This window comes from Macrotis lagotis, chromosome 1, assembly GCF_037893015.1.
Source record: "Macrotis lagotis isolate mMagLag1 chromosome 1, bilby.v1.9.chrom.fasta, whole genome shotgun sequence".
Taxonomy (NCBI): Eukaryota; Metazoa; Chordata; class Mammalia; order Peramelemorphia; family Peramelidae; genus Macrotis; species Macrotis lagotis.
Window position 1 is genome coordinate 790,022,427 of NC_133658.1, and position 17,993 is coordinate 790,040,419.

Consider the following 17,993-nt stretch of genomic DNA (forward strand, 5'->3'; position numbering starts at 1 on the left):
GACTACATTTGGTCACAAGTATAAACAAGAATCATAACAGCCCTCACAGTCCTAAAAAGTCTTCATATTTTGGGTAAGTTGACCTAAGGAGGATTAAAAATTTAAGAAAATTAAAGTTCCCAGGAAATTCTAAAGGAAGGCATCCTGACTCTCTGCTAGTAGGGGGAGCAATCTGCTCTAAGAATTGTCATTCCACACATCAACTTTTGATTGTGAATGTTCTCAGGCTCTGAAAACTTGCACTGTTCAGTAGGGGAGCGATTACCAGAGAGACATGGTTTCATTTATTTCTTCCATCCAACTGAGTAATGGCAGTTTGCCCTCACTGTCACCCCAAGAGCTCAACCGCCTCTGTTCTGTCTCCCCTGAGACTTTTTTTCCAAATGCTTCCCCTCCCACCCTGTATTTCCCAGCCTTCTCTCAAACCTTGCCAGCTCTTCTGGGTTTCCCTATTTGCTGAATGGCAGAGAAAGCTCGTCCTTGTAGCCACCAGGTTGCCCTTAAATCCTCTTGCTGCGCCAAGGTCCAACAGGGCTCTTTGATCCCTGCCCTCTGCTACAGCAGAACTGTGGTCCATCCATAGAAATGAGCTTAGACCCACGACCTGCCAGAGCTCTGACTTCTCAGGCTGTCGCCATGGCAACCAATACTCTTCCCCCCCCCATCCTGCTGTGAAAAGAAAATGGCGCTCCTCTGAGGAGCTCCCCAAATCTCCAATACCCGGGATTTCTATCTAGATCTCACCTTACTAATCCCCCCCCCACAAGTTAGCTTCACTAAACCTGGATTCCCAGTTGCAGTTTTATTCTTTTTTAACATTTTAATTTTAAACTCCTGAAAGAGGAGGAAAGGCAGAAAAGGGATTAAATCTGACTTAATAAAACATTTCTCTATAAGGTCAGTGTGTAAATGCTGCAGTTGGGTACAGAATGAATGCAGGGATCCATGAAAGTAGAGCAATTCTGTCTTATCCAAGGAGTATTATAATATTCTCATACTCAGACCTTTCACTTCTAAGGAGGTGTGTGCTCCATCCAACCCTCTGGTGATGCAGAAAACTAACCATCCTTCCATGCTTTCTTGGCAATCTTCTGAAATTCCTCCCCCCCCCCCCAATCCTTCCATAAGTTTCCGGGGTGGGGGGATAGGAGAAGGATATAAGTATGGAAGGCAGCATGACCTGGTGAGAGGTACACTTTCACATCCTACCTCTGACCTTGGGCAAGGTGCTTTCAATATATCAGGGACCATTCTTGCTTTCTTTTATTATCTCAAAGATACTATTAGAGCAGGAGGTCTGTTCAAGGGTTATACTATTTGCTCACTACAGTAGAAGCTCACCTTGTTTTTTGAGTATATGTTAAAGTGATGATATCCTATATTCCAGTCCTTCATATTTCCTTAATTTTTGTATGTCACAGACAACTCACTCCTATCACAAACCTCCCCATTGACCCTTGTGTAATTTTCGTTTTAAGTTGCTCATTCTTATATTCATGTCATATAGCCCTATAACAGCAGCAATTGAATACTGATTTTAATGGGCCTTTGTTTCTAGGAGAATTTAGAGTCATTAGAAGAGATTTGTGTTTTCTGGAAAGTAAGTCAGATTTTTCCCTTCCCTGTTAAATTCTGGGCCCCAACTCTGGTAGGCAAAGCCTGCAGGCTCATCCACCCAACTGCCCATTATATATTGCTTATTTGTGCATGTGTGTTTTTTTTTCCCCAAAGGGAGGATAAGGCCAAGGTATCCTGAATAATTACAGAAACTCCACAGTGTTTCATGCTGGATACAATCAAAATATTATCATCCAGAAACAAGAGTATTCTTAGGAAATCCCTCTTTAATTTGAGTTGCATTCTGGCTCTTCTCCATGACAGTGGCGACTATCTTTAGTAAGCATACATCTTCTTGTTTTATGTGTCACCTGATATTAATGAACAGAAGGCTGCTGAACAAGGTTATCTCTGTTGTTGTATTTCTAAAGGAATACTTAATAGTTTTGATGTATGGATGAGATATACCTTCTTGAAAAAGAGCCTTTAAGGTACCTTTTTGCTCTTACCAAATCAAATATATTTTATAACCAATAAACAGTAAGTGCAATGAAATCTTGTATTCTCTGTATCTTTTAGTCATTTTTATTATGGTAAAGGCCTCAGAGCTAAAAAAGGATCTCAGTCTAAGCCCTTCATTTTATAGATGAGGAGAAAGAGACCCAAGGAAGTTGGGGCCAAGATTTATTCAGGAAGATTTGCCCAAGATCACCCAGGTAGAAGTTTTCCTGTTGCACAGGAAAATAATATATGCTCATTTGCCTTCTCTCTCTCTCTCTCTCTCTCTCTCTCTCTCTCTCTCTCTCTCTCTCTCTCTCTCTCTCTGTGTGTGTGTGTGTGTGTGTGTGTGTGTGTGTGTGTGTGTGGTTGTAGATTATTCTCATAAGAATTTATGTAGATGGGCGGCTAGGTGGCACAATGGATAGAGCATTGGCCTTGGAGTCAGGAGTACCTGGGTTCAAATCTGACCTCAAACACTTACCTAGCCATGTGGCCTTGGGCAAGCCACTTAACCCCATTGCCTTGCAAAATCTAAAAAAACAAAAAAAAGAAGTTATGTAGATGGAAAAAGGGCATATATTTTTATTGTTGATGGATCATTTCAGTATTGACTAATTCTCCATGATCCCATTTGAGGCTTTCCTGGCAAAGATACCTAGAGTCATTCACAAGTCCTTCTCCTTGTTACAGATGAGGAACTGAGGCACAAAAGGGTTAAATGACTACCTCAGAATCACATAGCTAGTAAGTGTCTAAGGTCAAATTTGTACTCAAGTCCTCCTAACTCCAGAGCTGGCACTCTATCCATAATGCCACATAGCTACATATTCTAGAGTGTTAATAAGGTAAAAAGATTTTTTCCACATCTTTGATATGTTTCCTTTCTTTAGCTGTCTTATGAATTGAACCCATAATTCCACCATATTTATGCCAATTCATTCTTATATCTAAATAGCAATGCTTGTCCCATCTTTTTCTCCTCAGTGACATCTATATTTTCTGTATAAGATATCTAAGTTAATGATGCTTGTGTCCAAATGTGATGGTTCTACTTGTCCCTGATTGCAAAAGTTTGTTATAAAAATCTTGGCAGACTTTTTTCCCCTTCTGTTTGTTGTTCTTTTATCTTTATCCCAAAACGTCCTCAGGATGATTTTACTTAGTTGGATTGCCCATTAAGCTTTTTTAAAAATCTGGTCTTGTCATTCCCTACTTCTTTGTTTAATGTAAAGAAGCTGTTCATAACCTTCTACCATACTTCTTCAAAAGGTTTTACAAAAGAAGTCCTACTTTAAGCTAATATTGTCCATATATATGTCTATTTCTCTAATTGACAAGTCATACTGCCTAGAGGATGAGGGTTTTTAGGATCCATTGGTCTTGTTTTGACAATTGATTTACAAAAGTTAAATTAATGGATGAAATTATTGTGGTTTGTATCTCTTTAATTTCTTCCATTCAACTTTTAATCATCAGTTCTTTATTTAGGTCAGGCTGAAGTTGATTTAATTATACTTCATATTTTTCTTATGTTTATTTTTTCTTTAAGCTTTGTAGTAAATTTGAACTTTTCTCCAAAAAGTTGGTTATCCAGTTGTATGTACACAGATAATTCAAGAATGACTCTCACATCTGCAACAAGTTGTTTCCCATCTGTAAAAGTATAATCAGTTTGATTTTTTTTTTTGTGGTGTTATTTGTCCAGTGTTTTCCGATCCTTTTCTCAAGAGTAGTAATGGTTTACAGGCATGATCTTTCTGTATAGTATAGGAGTCTTTGACTTCTTTTTTTTCCTCATTAGTGGTTTCCAATCTTTTTCTTGCCAATCCATTTTTCCTTTGCAGAATCACTGAGTTTCAAAGAGCAAGAAGAGTTAATATGGAGCTTATTATCTAGTTCTTCATAGACTATATCTACCTTCATTTTCTGAACAGATGTTAATGCATAAGCTACAATGATTTTTATGTCTTTTTTTGCAAATATTTATCATACATATTGCAAAAAAAGATGATTAAATGTCCCTTGAAATGATGCTTCTTACTGCCTTTACACGTAAAATTAACTCTGTCCATTCCTCTGCTTGTGTCTCCAGGGAGAACCTGTGAACCATTTCCCTACAGTTGCAGTTTCTTCTTTCTTTTGGTTTCATTTATCATAGTTCAGTGTTAAGGGTGTTAGTGATTGGTTTTCCCCAGTAACTAGCTGATCATTAGACAAGTATCCTAGATTTAGAGTGCCAGCATCTAAATTAAAGTTTAAAGATGGACTTAATAATGTAACCTCTATCTCTTTTTCACTACTCTGACATCATTAAAAGTGGAATGGCCTGCATAGGAAGAAAGGCCATTTTGATTTGTATATGAATTTTAATTTTATAAAATTAGAAATTCAATTTACCAGATATTTGATGAACACCTACTAAGTCCTCTTGCTAGTTGGTGAAGAAAGTTTTAAAGAAAATAATAAACACAGGCCCTGCCTTCAACTTAAACATCTAATATGTCACAGAGGAAAGGATGTTTGGGGATTTTAAAAATTATTTTTCAAAGACATTTGACATGAAACAGAACTCTTAGTAGACTTTCAGGCTTTTATGGGTGTGTCTGGCGTGGCGGGGTTGACAAGGCAGTGATGTTTGTGTATTTTTTCCTAGCTATATGCATCTTATTCTATTTTGTTAGAAGACCAAGGAAACATTTATTTGACATTTCTTGTTTTAGGACTAGTTCTGAGAAATTTTTAAAAACATGGGATTGTCTCTGAGGTTAAAGAATCAACTAAAGAACATTCTCCCCCCATAATTCTGGAGCATCTGACCTCCTGCTATATCTGCTTAACCAATTTGGACACATCTCATCATGGCAGGCCTGCAGACTCATTTCAGAATTGTGGCTTCAGAAGAATTTATGAAGCTCCCCAAAGAGCTACAGTCTGATCAAGCTGTGTGAGCATTTTGAGAGGTCAAAAGCAGTCAGAGCTGGGGGCATTCAACTTTTTTTTTTTTAGATTTTTCAAGGCAAAGGGTTTAAGTGGCTTGCCCAAGACCACACAGCTAGGTAATCATTAAGTGTCTGAGGTCGGATTTGAACCCAGGTACTCCTGACCCCAAGGCTGGTTCTCTATTCACTGAGCCACCTAGCCGCCCTGACATTCAACTTCTTATGGAAGCTTTTCACATTCTGTTAGAGGGTCATCATTCCTTAAAACCAGGGCTTCAACTTTGTGGCTAAGGAATGATGGGCATATTAGTTTAATAATCACAATGATTTCTCCTTTTATTTTTCCCTGTTTACTCTCATACATAGCACCAAAGAAAGATTCTTTTCTCAGAAATATCAATACCTACTCAGAAATGTAACCTAGATTTCTCTCTTTTCCAGTTTCTCTACAAGTGGATATCGTTCCCAGCCAAGGAGAAATCAGTGTTGGAGAATCCAAATTCTTCTTATGTCAAGGTAAGTAGTCTCTGTTCTTCTGGGCTAGAGGTGGAACCAAGGTTGTTCTGGTGACATTTATATGAATTGATCAGTGCAGAGGACAGTGGTACATGGATATACTTGGATCATTATCAGTCCTGGTGTCATAATGTTTGGGGAAACTAAAAAATTAGAAACTCCTCCTAAAGTCTCCAGGATCCCCCCCGCCACCCAACCTCTCTTAAGCCATACCAAACTATATATATTCAGAACCTATATTATCTAAGATAATCTGACAGAAACAATTTACTATAATTTGAATTGGTTCCTCTTAGAGAACAAATCTGAATCAGGCTTCTCCCCTCCCCAGACTTTTATCTTTTCCACACACTTATAAATTAATAAATACATAAATAATCAAGTACTTATAAATTAAATAGTTCAACAAATATATATTAAATATTTTTTATATACATAGCATAGTTCCCTACTTTTTTTTCATTGATTCTCTAAAGGACAGTACTGGTTCAAAAATAATGCCAAGATACTTGTATTTAGATTTGTTTCTGAGTTTTGCCAAGATTTTTAGTATCCAGGGGATTCTAAAAATTCATTTAAAGACATCTGGGTTCCAGGATTTCTCCAGCTCAGGTGATGACTCTCCATTCTCATTCTCATCTATGTATGTATTGTTTCCTCTACTAGAATCTAAAGTCTTAGAGGACAAAAAAAAAGTTTTGCTTTTCTATATAATTCACAGAGATAAGGATAGTACCTGGAACCTAGGAAACACTAAATAAATGCTTATTTATTGATTGATTCTTAAGCAATGTCCAGGGTAAGCAGTTGGTTTGTTTTTTAGCATAGTCACAACTTGTGGATGATTTTAATTTTAAGACATTCTCCCTTCCCTTCCCCGCAGTAAACAAAACACTAAAATTATTTAGGAAGAGAAAGGGTTTTGCTTTTATTTATCGTTTTGTTTGGGAAAGGAGTAAGTGGAGAAAAGGGCTTCAAAATCAATCTGATTTGCATTGAATGCGGTGACTTGTAGCTGGTGAATTTTTTTTAAACACAGCTTTGCCTTCATTACAACAATTTAAATGATCTGGAGATGCAGCAGCAAAGCCCACAGCACATCTTGCAAATAGCGATATTTATTGAAACCATGATGGGCCTTGAATAGAAGGAATGCTCTATTCCCATGCTTAGCAGCTGTACCAGGTTGAGGGGTGGTATGGAGATAGACATACAGGGTCCATTGTGAAGGTCTTTGCACCTGTTTTCAGAGACTATCCCCCCTGGTTCAGTTCTACTTCCAAGAGAAGGCACTTATCAAGTGGGAAAAACCTGTTTTTAAGAGCCAGCAAGAAGGGGAAAGCATTATTTTCTCTTTGAGATAGTCCCTCAGGGATGGGTCTTGACTTTGCTGTAGCATAGGAAATGACAATGATTCTGTGGCAATGAGAGCCAAAAGGGAACCTTTTCATAGCTATACAATAAAGAAAGAGTTTAGGCCCCAGACTCCTCTACCTAATCCAAAATCTTGTCTTCAGTTCTAGCAGAGACAATTGGAATTAACTTTGAATACAGAAGATGACCAACCAGTTTCAAAATTCTAATCCCTGTTATATCAAGTCAAAGGAAGTCCTTTTACCATTTGTCTTCTTTTTCTCTTCTGTCAGGGGGAAGGCTATTATGAGAAATGTTCAACCCAAATGGTTGTTCAGTGCTTTCCAAATTCTATCAAATGGAAGTTAATCTGGGAAAATGGCTCTTCTGACATTCATGCCTTGGTTTCTCTCTCAGCTACCAGCATTTATTTAATGATCATGTGTAGCTCTAAAGTTTGGAACTTTCTTTTTCAGGAGATTCCATAACACTTTGAAAATTTTCTCTTCTCTTCTCTCTCTCTCTCTCTCTCTCTCTCTCTCTCTCTCTCTGTCTGTCTGTCTGTCTGTCTGTCTGTCTATCTATCTATCTATCTTAGTGGCTGGGGAAGCCAAGGATAAAGACATTTCCTGGTTCTCTCCCAATGGAGAAAAGTTGACTCCAAACCAGCAGCGGATCTCGGTAGTACGGAATGATGACTTTTCCTCTACACTTACCATCTACAATGCCAACATTGATGATGCCGGCATCTACAAGTGCATCGTTTCAGGAGAGGATGGCAGTGAATCAGAGGCCACCGTCAATGTGAAGATCTTCCGTAAGGGCCTCCATCTTCTCCACCTCAAGTCCTTTACTTTGAAATGGGAAAGTAGTAGGTAGTAGGCCAATAGTAAAGAGGTTCATGATAATAAAGAACCCAGATCTCAGAATACATCAGGGACTTGGTAGAGCCCCCTAAACCAGGGCTATACTGATGACCCAAATAACCTGTACTTGGAACATTTCAGACTGCATGAGTCACTAGTAGGTACTATTTAGAATTAATTCTCATTTACACTATGTCCCCCAACTCAGCAAGTTAGTTCCCCCCAAAAAAATATTAATGGTATCCCAGCCATTGCCTCCATTACTTTGCCTCATGTGGTCTAGTTAATGTTTTATAATTCAGGTTAGACCCTTCTTACATTACTCTCCCAGAGTAGAGGATGATTTTTGAGCTGTTATTTAAAGGTAATAATCCTCATTCTTTATGAAACCTTGTTTGGGGCTATGATCTCATCATCTAGTTATTTGTACATATGCCCATTGACCTGTCTAATGGTGGGTGACAACCGATGGAACAGCATGAATTGCCACACTACTTGTTGCCAGGATTATTTCCATTGAGTCTGATTTTCCTCTATTCCTCCATCAAAATTCTCAGCTAGGAAATCAGAGGGCAGTGGGTAGCAGGGAAGAAGAAAAAAATTGATTACTTCTGTAAGCTGAGGCAAACAATCTTAATAGAGAATAAGACAGAGGACAACATTGCTCCTCTGTCATTCTCCACCAAACCTGGAATTATCTTGGTGTTCCTGAATTCTCTTCCTGAAAAATCTTACTTTCCCACCCTAGATCCCTCCTCTCAAAGTCCAAATTTATTGATCATTCAAGTGAAAAGTACATATTGAATGATTGCTTCTGAGCCCAGCTCATTTCCTCAAGTCTTATTAATCCCTAGACCGCCATGAATTAAAGGCAGTTTCCAAACTTGTTCTATAGTATACATAGGCAAGTGTTGCCATGTAGGCATATGTATAGGCATGTGAGTTCCATTCTTTGGAATATATTTGGGGATTGTGATTTTTTTCAAGGATCACAGGTCATCCAGGAAAGCCCTTGTACCAGTGAGTCCTTATGAAATACTTCTTTCATTGGCAAGAGGGGGAAGTAGCTCTTTTCCCCTCTTCTACTCATTTTCAGAGAAACTCATGTTCAAGAATGCACCAACCCCTCAGGAATTCAGGGAAGGAGAAGATGCTGTGATTGTGTGTGATGTGGTCAGCTCACTGCCCCCTACCATCATCTGGAAGCATAAAGGCCGAGATGTCATCCTGAAAAAAGATGGTGAGAGTACTGCTCCCCAGCAGTAACTTTTTTCCAGTGGATCCTTAAATGTCCTGCATTTTGTCATTTGTGTTCAGTCTGAGTTATATTGGCCAAAAATCAATTCCATAATTCCAAGATTATGTGATTATTTGACAGAAATTATTATTATTGATAACTAATTATGAAGGAGACCCAGGTTTTTCCCTTGTCCCATTTCCTTGTTCCTGCCTTTATATAGTAAATTACTGACCATTGTGTTCTACTCAAGTTTGTATGGGGATATATTCTTTGATTAAATTGCCCAATGCTGAGGGTGATTTGAAAATAAATAATAGGGGCAGCTAGGTGGCATAGTGGATAAAGCACCGGCCCTGGAGTCAGGAGTACCTGGGTTCAAATCCGGTCTCAGACACTTAATAATTACCTAGCTGTGTGACCTTGGGCAAACCACTTAACCCCATTGCCTTGAAAAATCTAAAAAAATAAAAAAAGAAATAAAAAAAGTAAATAACATGATCACAGTCATAGTGTTCTTTTGTAAGTAATTTTACTGCTTCTTCCCCAACCCCTGATCAAAATGGTTCCATCTCTTACTATAATATTCATTTTCTTTCATTAATTGTTAACCAATCAAAATTGGTTGCCATCTTCAGGAACACCCACCTTTCCAAGGGCATATAAGTGTTGAGTGAGTTCCATGAGGGGTCTTTGGCTTTCAAGGGTACTAGTACTCCCCTTTTATTACTATAATATACTAAATTTATTAATAAAATGATTTATTTCCCAGAAATTATCTCTCAGACTTTTTAAAGCTTGTGCAGATTTATACTTGAAAGATCCTTACTTTCCCCAAAACAAAAGATATTTTTGTTGTTGTTGCTTCTTAGTGCATTTCTTTGATCAAATTAGTTGTCCTACCCTGAAAATATTAAACAAGTGGAAAGAAAAGAGTCAGACAGGTGCCTGAAGAGACAGAGCTCTCTCGAGTTATCCGTGGGTGAACCTGCCTTTTGTCTCTTCTAGTCAGATTCATAGTCCTGTCCAACAACTACCTGCAGATCCGGGGCATCAAGAAATCGGATGAGGGGACATATCGCTGTGAGGGCCGGATCTTGGCCCGTGGGGAGATCAACTTCAAGGACATTCAAGTCATTGTAAATGGTGAGAAGATCTGCTTTTCTTCCCTGTATCCCTAGTCAAGATTTATCTTAATTCTTGTATTTCCTTTATTTACCTGTAAACAAAACAAACAAAATCCTTGCACTCTGACAGAGTCCATCCAGAATGTCTCTACCAAAAACTTCAATATCTTCCAGAACTACACTCATTTTTGCATTGTTTCTAAATTAGGGAGTATTGTGCAGTAATTATATTTCCTTTCTTGTCCTAGAGCTTTACTTGTGCTAAATCACAAATTTTTAGTCATTGTTACTCTCATTATTATAATAATAGTGAATTAATGTCCTTGGTTCTAGGTTCAAAGAAAATATTCTGTCAATTCAGATTCCAGAATTGTCATAATCCTGATCCATGGGTTTATTAATCTTAATTTTCAGTGTCAAATAAACACGCCAGTAGAATCGATCTGACATTTACAAGATGTTTACAATATTTATATGTCAGTAACTAAGAAAATTAGTAAATCATTATTTTGGCTTATAATAAACTTTTCTCTAAACCTTCTCCCTATCATACTCTTTACTTTGGTAATGGATGCTTCTACACAGTAGATTTGAGAAAACTATGGGTGATTTAGGCAAACATCTTTTTCTGAGTGAGTATATTTTGGGGTATCATTATTTGCAAGGCATGCAAGTAAATAGAGAGTGATGGGTCTGGACTCAGGAAGACCTGAGTTCAAATCTAGTCTTTGACATTTTTAGCTGTGTGTGACTCTGGGCAAGCCATTTAACCCATTAGTCTCAGCTTCCTCAGCTGTAAAAATAGAGATATAATAATAATAATAATAATAATAATAATAATAACAATAATGACATTTACCCATGAGGATCAAAAAAGGTAATAATTGTAAAATGTACCTTATTGTACTCAGTACACATAGTAGATACTGTATAATATTATCTATTATTACTATTTTAACAAATTTTCACTAAAAACCCATTATGTGGATTGGACTTACTGAGCCAGGCACTCTGATTTGAAGATAAATGCAACACAGACTTTGATCTCAAGGAAAAAATTCACTGAGAAGGGGAGGGTCAGAGTGGGGAAAATGGTATGAATGCAAAGGATTTAGGCAAGGGAAATCTGGAAAGTGCAAAGAAATCTGACCAGCCAGAGTGCAATGGGAAATTTAAATGAAAGAAATCTCTTTCAGTTGGAGTAGAGAGAAGTGCACCCATCCACTGAGCCTTGAAGGACAGAATAGTGCAGGGGACAAGAAATGTAATCCTTTCCAGGAAAGGGAAAGAGCCTGAACAAGTCTATGTAGATGGGAGAGGGCAGGATAACATCAAGAAATGGAAAAGAATCTGGACTAGGCTAAACTAGATAAGGAGGACTATATCTGTGATTTCTGGATGGGCAATTTTCTCCACTAATGTAGATTAGTTAGGACCTGTTCTGCCACCTAAGATCTTAAGAGAACTGGCTAGAAGTCTGAACTTCCCCTGGGTCATAGAGGCAGGATGGGTCAGAAGTGGGACTTGAATTCAGGTCTTCTTTGGTCTAATGCTGACTCTATCCACTAAGCCAAACTCTTCTCTCATAAATGGAATGTGGGATATATATTGCCATTTATTTATGTGACCAACTAATGAGAAAAATAGAAAATCCCTGCACCTGTGGTATTGGTCCTTCCTTTTCTTTTACAACTCACTCCAAAATGATCTCATTCTTTTTCAGTTCCACCCACTGTTCAGGCCAGACAGAGCACAGTGAATGCAACAGCAAACCTTGGCCAGTCAGTCATCCTGATGTGTGAGGCGAAAGGTTTTCCAGAACCCACGATGAGTTGGACAAAGTAAGAAAGTATTATCTAACTGTGTGGCTTGGGGTTGATGGAAGACAGGTAAAGAAGAGAACATTACAGAACCCACTACATTTGGGCATTTTAGCAGAATAAATGTAAGTCTGAAGATTAGGCACTGAAGAAGAGTCATGGGAATCTGAAGAAGGTCAACCTACTGTCTGCCAGACACTAGCTAAGGATGGAGATACAACAAAAATGGCACCATTTTACCTGCAATGAGGTTACATTCTAATGGGGGGAGGCAACATATACATATGTAAGTGAATATATAAATTTATACAGAAGAAAAAGAAAATTAATAAATACATAAACATATATATATATAAACTACTTAAATTCCAGGTTACTTTTAGGGGAGGACATAAACAGAAGGCGATGCCCTCTTCCTATCTGTAGTCATTGGGTTCCCTAAACCTAGAAGGAAACTGAATCCTGTAAGCAAATAGATGACTAAAGAGGAAATCCTACTATCTACTATGAAAAATCAGGGATTAGAATGTTAGGAATAGAAACAAGAATATAAAAGAATATAAAAGGGGTGGCTAGGTGGCATAGTGGATAAAGCACCAGCCCTGGAGTCAGGAGTACCTGGGTTCAAATCTGGTCTCAGACACTTAATAATTACCTAGCTGTGTGGCCTTGGGCAAGCCACTTAACCCCGTTTCCCTTACAAAAAAAATTTAAAAAAAGAATATAAAAATAGAAACAAGAATATAAAAGAATATGAAAGGAAATACAACTTAGTTTCTTTACTTAGAAAGGCATACAACCCCCTGGTTCAGGCTGCATTATGAAGGTTAATGGGAAAATTTGGAATATTAACTTTGTTGCCAAAAAAAAAGCAGAAACACTGTATACTTTTGGGTCCTTTAGGGATGGAGAACAGATTGAAATAGAGGATGATGACAAGTATGGCTTCAATGAAGATAGCTCTGAGCTGACCATCAGGAGAGTGGACAAGAGTGATGAAGCAGAGTATGTTTGCATTGCTGAGAACAAAGCCGGAGAGCAAGATGCTTCCATCCAACTGAAAGTCTTTGGTAAGTATAAACAGCTTTATTTTTACTGCCCTAAGGGGCAGGTAGATAGCACAGTAGATAGCATGCTGGTCCTGGAATAGGGAAGACCTGAGTTCAAATGCAGACTCAGATACTACCTATGTGATGACCCTGAGCAAGACACAATTCATTTCCCCAGGTTTTTTTCCCCCATCTGTAAAATGGAAATAATAAAACTAATGAGCTATTATTTCCTAGTTTCCTAGTTCCTATTTCCTAGGGCTTTTGTGAGGTTGGATGAGATAATAATTGTAAAGGTGCTTGAACAATTCCTTGGTCCTTAGTAAAATCTAAATAAATGTTCACCATTATTATTCGTATTGTTCTCTCCCCCTTTATTCTTGTGCTTTCTTCCCATGCTTCTCTCTCCACTACATATAAAATAATTCCATGGGAAGGAGTGAAAGAAACTCCTATGTCTTTAAAAACTCCAGACTGAGTTAGGAGACTGATTCTCCCCCTAGACCTGCCGCTAATCAACTGCTAACAAATTCTTGGTGCCTTAGTTTTTTTCATCTGCAAAATGGGAGATTTTATTGGACAATATATGGAAAAGTGCTTTATAAACTACAACTAGGCAAAGATCTGGTGTCATTATCACTTTATATTCATAACTGTGAGAAAACTTCATTATCTAGAGACTGAATTTTGCCTTTGCCTGGGGGTAGACAACATATTCAAATGTTTACTACATATATGTCCTTTTTTTACTTTGTGAAGAAAAGATTTACTCAGGAACAGTAAATATTATCTTAAGAGGAAATGTTTAAGGGGAAAAATGCTTAAAATTTTTTTAAAAATCTTAGTACCTTGGTTTCTTCTAATCCATGTTAACATTTACTATTAAATTAGCTGCTTTATTCATCTTGAACTATATCATGGTGCTTCTGGGTAAGGAGAGAAGGAAAGGTAATGAGCTTATAAATCTTGGATGAATTTCCATCAAAGTTTTAGCCCATTTAACAATATGTATGATCAAGTGTCTCTGGCAAGTATGACATATAACAAAAACAATAAGTTAAGTTAAAATAACAGCAATAACAAATTTTAATTTGAGCAGGGAGAAAAACAGCACTTCATGACTATATTGTAATTAGTTCCTACATGAAAATAAGCCTTTTTAGGGATTTTTCACATCCATTGTTCCCATGCAAGTATTTACTACTAATGGCAAATGAGACTTATCAATCTAGACTCAGAAACATCTTCAGTTCAGGTTATTATATGAACTGGAAATCAGTCAGCAAGCTGTTATTAAGCAGTTTCTATGTATCATACCCTATTCAAGATCCTGAGGGTACAAAGACAAAAATTAAAGAGAGTCCCTGCTCTCAAGAAAGTTATAGTCAGTAATAATAAGGCTTAGGAAAAAGATTACAATTTATACTAGTCTCCTTATTTGTTATTGGTAATAATAATTATTCAAATTTTTATGATTTAAAAAGTTTCCCTCACAACAAACCTCCAATAGAGGCAGTATGTTACTTTTTATATGGCATTTTAATGGTGCCATGCAGAGAAAACTTTCTGGAATCAGAAAAACCTGAGTTCAAATGTGGCCCAAGAAACATACTATGTATATCACCCTGGGCAGATCACTTAACCAATATCTGACTCGATTTTTTCATCTGTAAAATGGGGATAACAGAACCACCTGCTTCTCAGGGTTATTCTGAGGTTAAAATGACATTGTATTTACAGATCTTAAAGCTCTATATAGATGATAGTTACTATTTAGTGTCATTATCCTTGCATTACAGATGAAGAAACTGAGGCACCAAGAGATTAAGTGAAAACATGAATATTTCAAAGAAATCTTTTTTTAGAGTTATTATGTATACTCAAAAGCAGTCTAACTTCACAACAATATAATACACAGGAGGCAATCACAAAGTAGCCACTGATGTTCAGATAACATTTGATTGGTGGAACTTTTCCAGAAATTTTTCCCCCAGATACAGGACCACCATGCAATAAGAAAAGGAAGAAATAAAATTCTCATTTTACAGATCACAAAGCTGATTTCAGAGAAACTAAGTGATTTGCTTAGGACATCAAGCCAAATAGAAACGTAACCCTTATTCCCTCTCTCCTCATTCTGGACTTTATCTCCTTTGCCATGTGGTTTTGGGCAATTGGCAGGACTATGTTCAGGCAATCCCCAACTGACAAAAGGAAATCAGCTGTTTGAAATTCTGAAGGCATTTCCCCATAGAAACAGTGTCAAACACGGCAATTGGTTTCCCTGGCCAGCCCACAATAGCTTATTTAACCTAAAATGTAACACTGAAGCTATAGTGATGATGCTCCAGAACATAACTACCACAGATAATGATTCTGTCAGGTTCAGGTTTTCAAGCTGGCATGTTTGGAGTGTCCTCTCAGACCTTCCCCTTTCAGGGGCCTTGAGAAGTTCTCATTGTTCAACTCCTATCCATGTTTCTTAGTTTAAGGACTTCAAGTTTAAGGTCAGGGCCATAGCCCAGTAATGAGGAGCCAGGTGGGCAAGGGGAAGAAACATGTCGACACTAAACAAGGAGGAATAATAGTGTAAAAGGGACTTTAGGGCAGCTATTAAGATTCAGTGGGGGGGGGCAGGGAGGGGGCAACTAGATGTTTTAGTAGATAGAACCTAAGTCCTGAAGTCAGGAAGACCTGAGTTCAAATCTGGCCTCAGCTTCCTACTAACTGTGTGATCCTGAGCAAGTCATTTAACAAGAAAGGAAGAAAAGAAGAATCAGGAGGTAAAATATCTTTTTTTTGTCACAGTCAAGTAACAAGTTTATTCTCAATATGAAGACTAATTTTCCCACTAGGAAAGATGACAGGGCATAAGACAGTGTTGAATGAAATGTCCTTCAAAAAATAAATAAAAGGACTTCAGTGTGCAAAGAAAGAAAGGAATCTGATGAATCAGAAAGCAACTCTGACTTGTGTCAGGAGGTTGGAGATTAGAAGAGTATGAGAAAAGGCAAAGAAGAGAAATGAAAGCATATCAAGTCAACAAGCACTTATTAAGCACCTACTGTATGTCAAACTGTGCTACACTGAGAATACAAAGAAAAATATCTTTCCTCTCAAGGAACTCATAGGTTAGTAGTTGGGGAGCCAACAATCACACAATTAATATGCAAACAGAATAAATCAGAGACAAATCTCAGAGAGAAAAGACTAAGAAAGGTTCTTGGAGAAAGTAAGTTATTACCTGAGATATTGGGGAAGCTAGGAGACAGATGAAGAGAGAACATTCCATGCATGGGAGATGGCCAGTGAAAATTCACTTTTGGGGAGATGGGATATTCCAGGATATCAGGATAGCTTGAGGAGTGTGAGGAATAAGAGGAGTGGAAAAACAGAGAGAACCCAGATTCTGAAATGCTTAAAGGTCAAATAGAGAATTTGATCTTGAAGACTTAAATAAGAAGCCACTAAAGTGTCTTGAAGAGGAAGGAGATGATCTGGCCAGACTTGTACTTTAAAGAGATCCATTCAATGTGAAGCAAAGTAACAAATCTGAGTCTCTTCCAAAGGATGAGAAAGCCAGACCTTCTGAGAATGAAGCGGCTGCTTATTCTCCAAGAATAAGATGATGTGGATCTGCAGGTGCCATCCCATGAGATAACATCCACTAAGTATTCAGAGGCAGGGAAAAAAACTAGTTGTGGTGATTGGGGACTCCCTGTTGAGAGATAATGAGGCAGCTATTTGTCAACTCAATATTAACCGTACAAGGATCTGCCATCTTCCCAGGGCGCATATCCAAGAAGTGCTGGAAAGTCTTCTAAGATACATCAAATTGAATGACTGCTCCTGACTTCTGGTGATGCTCAGGTGTGTAAATGATACTGCCAGAAGGAGTCTAGGAATCATTGCTCAAGATTATGAAGTTGTAGGTAAGAAACTGAAGCCCTCCAAAAAATAAAAAAGAAATAAATAAAAAAGAAACTGAAGCCCTTAAGACCATAGGTGCTATTGTCTCCACTGCTAATAAAAAGACAAGGACTTCAGAAGAAAAAGGCAGATTAGAGAAATAAAAAGCTAGTTAGAAAAGTATTGAGATTTGGAATTCTATACCACAATTTAAAATGTAGCACTAGTGAACTACTAGCCAGGAATGTGGGGCCTTTACAAAACTCTTGTTAAACTACTTAGAGGTTTGCAATTCTTAAGAAAAGGAAATGGAGTTGGAGAAGGTTAGCAACCAATCATCATCAGGCTAACTACCTCCAAAGAGGGGAGGAAGAACAATGGTAATAGAGGCCCTGGCCACAGAAGATAAATTAATTCCAAGAAAGGAGCCAATGATAATAACAGTAATCAATCAAACAAAAAACATTTATTAAATGCCTACTCTGCCATGAATTTTGTCTACCTAATGACTTATAAGGAGTTTTCAGGTTACATTTCACAAATATTATTGTATTGATCCTCACAACAACCCTGGGAGAAAGGTGCTGTTATTATCCCCAATTTTCAGATTAGGAACCTGAGACCTACAGAGGTTAAGTGACTTAACCAGGGTCACAAAACTTTAGGGCAACTACATCTCTCAGGCTGAATTTGAATTCAGGTCTTTTTGACTCCAAGCCCAGAGATCCACCAGCAATAAAAGTTCAGAACTTTTCAGTAAGAGCTTGGATTAATAATAAAATATATGTAACAGAGGGCAGTTAGGCATCAGAGTATATAGAGCACTGTGCTTGGAATCAGGAAGACTTATTTTTCTGAGTTCAAGCCTAGCCTCAGACACTTACTAGCTTTGTGACCCTGGGTAAGTCACTTCATCCTGTTTGCCTCAGTTTCTTCTTCTGAAAAATAAACTGGGGAAGAAATGGCCAAGATGGGGTGAAGATTTGGACATGATTGAAATAACTATAACAGCAACAAATGTGTAACAAATAAGATCTTCTAAAGATCCCAATTCAGTAAGACATAATTTAACCTAAAAGCTAGGTTAAAAGTTTTGGGGAAAGGAAAACCATTATTTGA

The 17,993-nt window shown here is 37.7% G+C and overlaps 1 protein-coding gene across 5 annotated transcripts in view; it reads left to right on the forward strand.

Annotated features, from left to right (window-relative positions):
- Window positions 1-17,993, forward strand: part of NCAM1 (neural cell adhesion molecule 1) — a 513,914-nt gene that overhangs the window by 346,443 nt on the left and 149,478 nt on the right. For all 5 annotated transcript variants that reach the window (XM_074216690.1, XM_074216691.1, XM_074216694.1 and 2 more), the window contains exons 2-7: window positions 5,439-5,513; window positions 7,465-7,683; window positions 8,829-8,972; window positions 9,978-10,115; window positions 11,820-11,937; window positions 12,820-12,986. In XM_074216690.1, coding sequence (XP_074072791.1) covers window positions 5,439-5,513; window positions 7,465-7,683; window positions 8,829-8,972; window positions 9,978-10,115; window positions 11,820-11,937; window positions 12,820-12,986 — 861 coding nt within the window. The remainder of the gene's footprint in view (window positions 1-5,438; window positions 5,514-7,464; window positions 7,684-8,828; window positions 8,973-9,977; window positions 10,116-11,819; window positions 11,938-12,819; window positions 12,987-17,993) is intronic.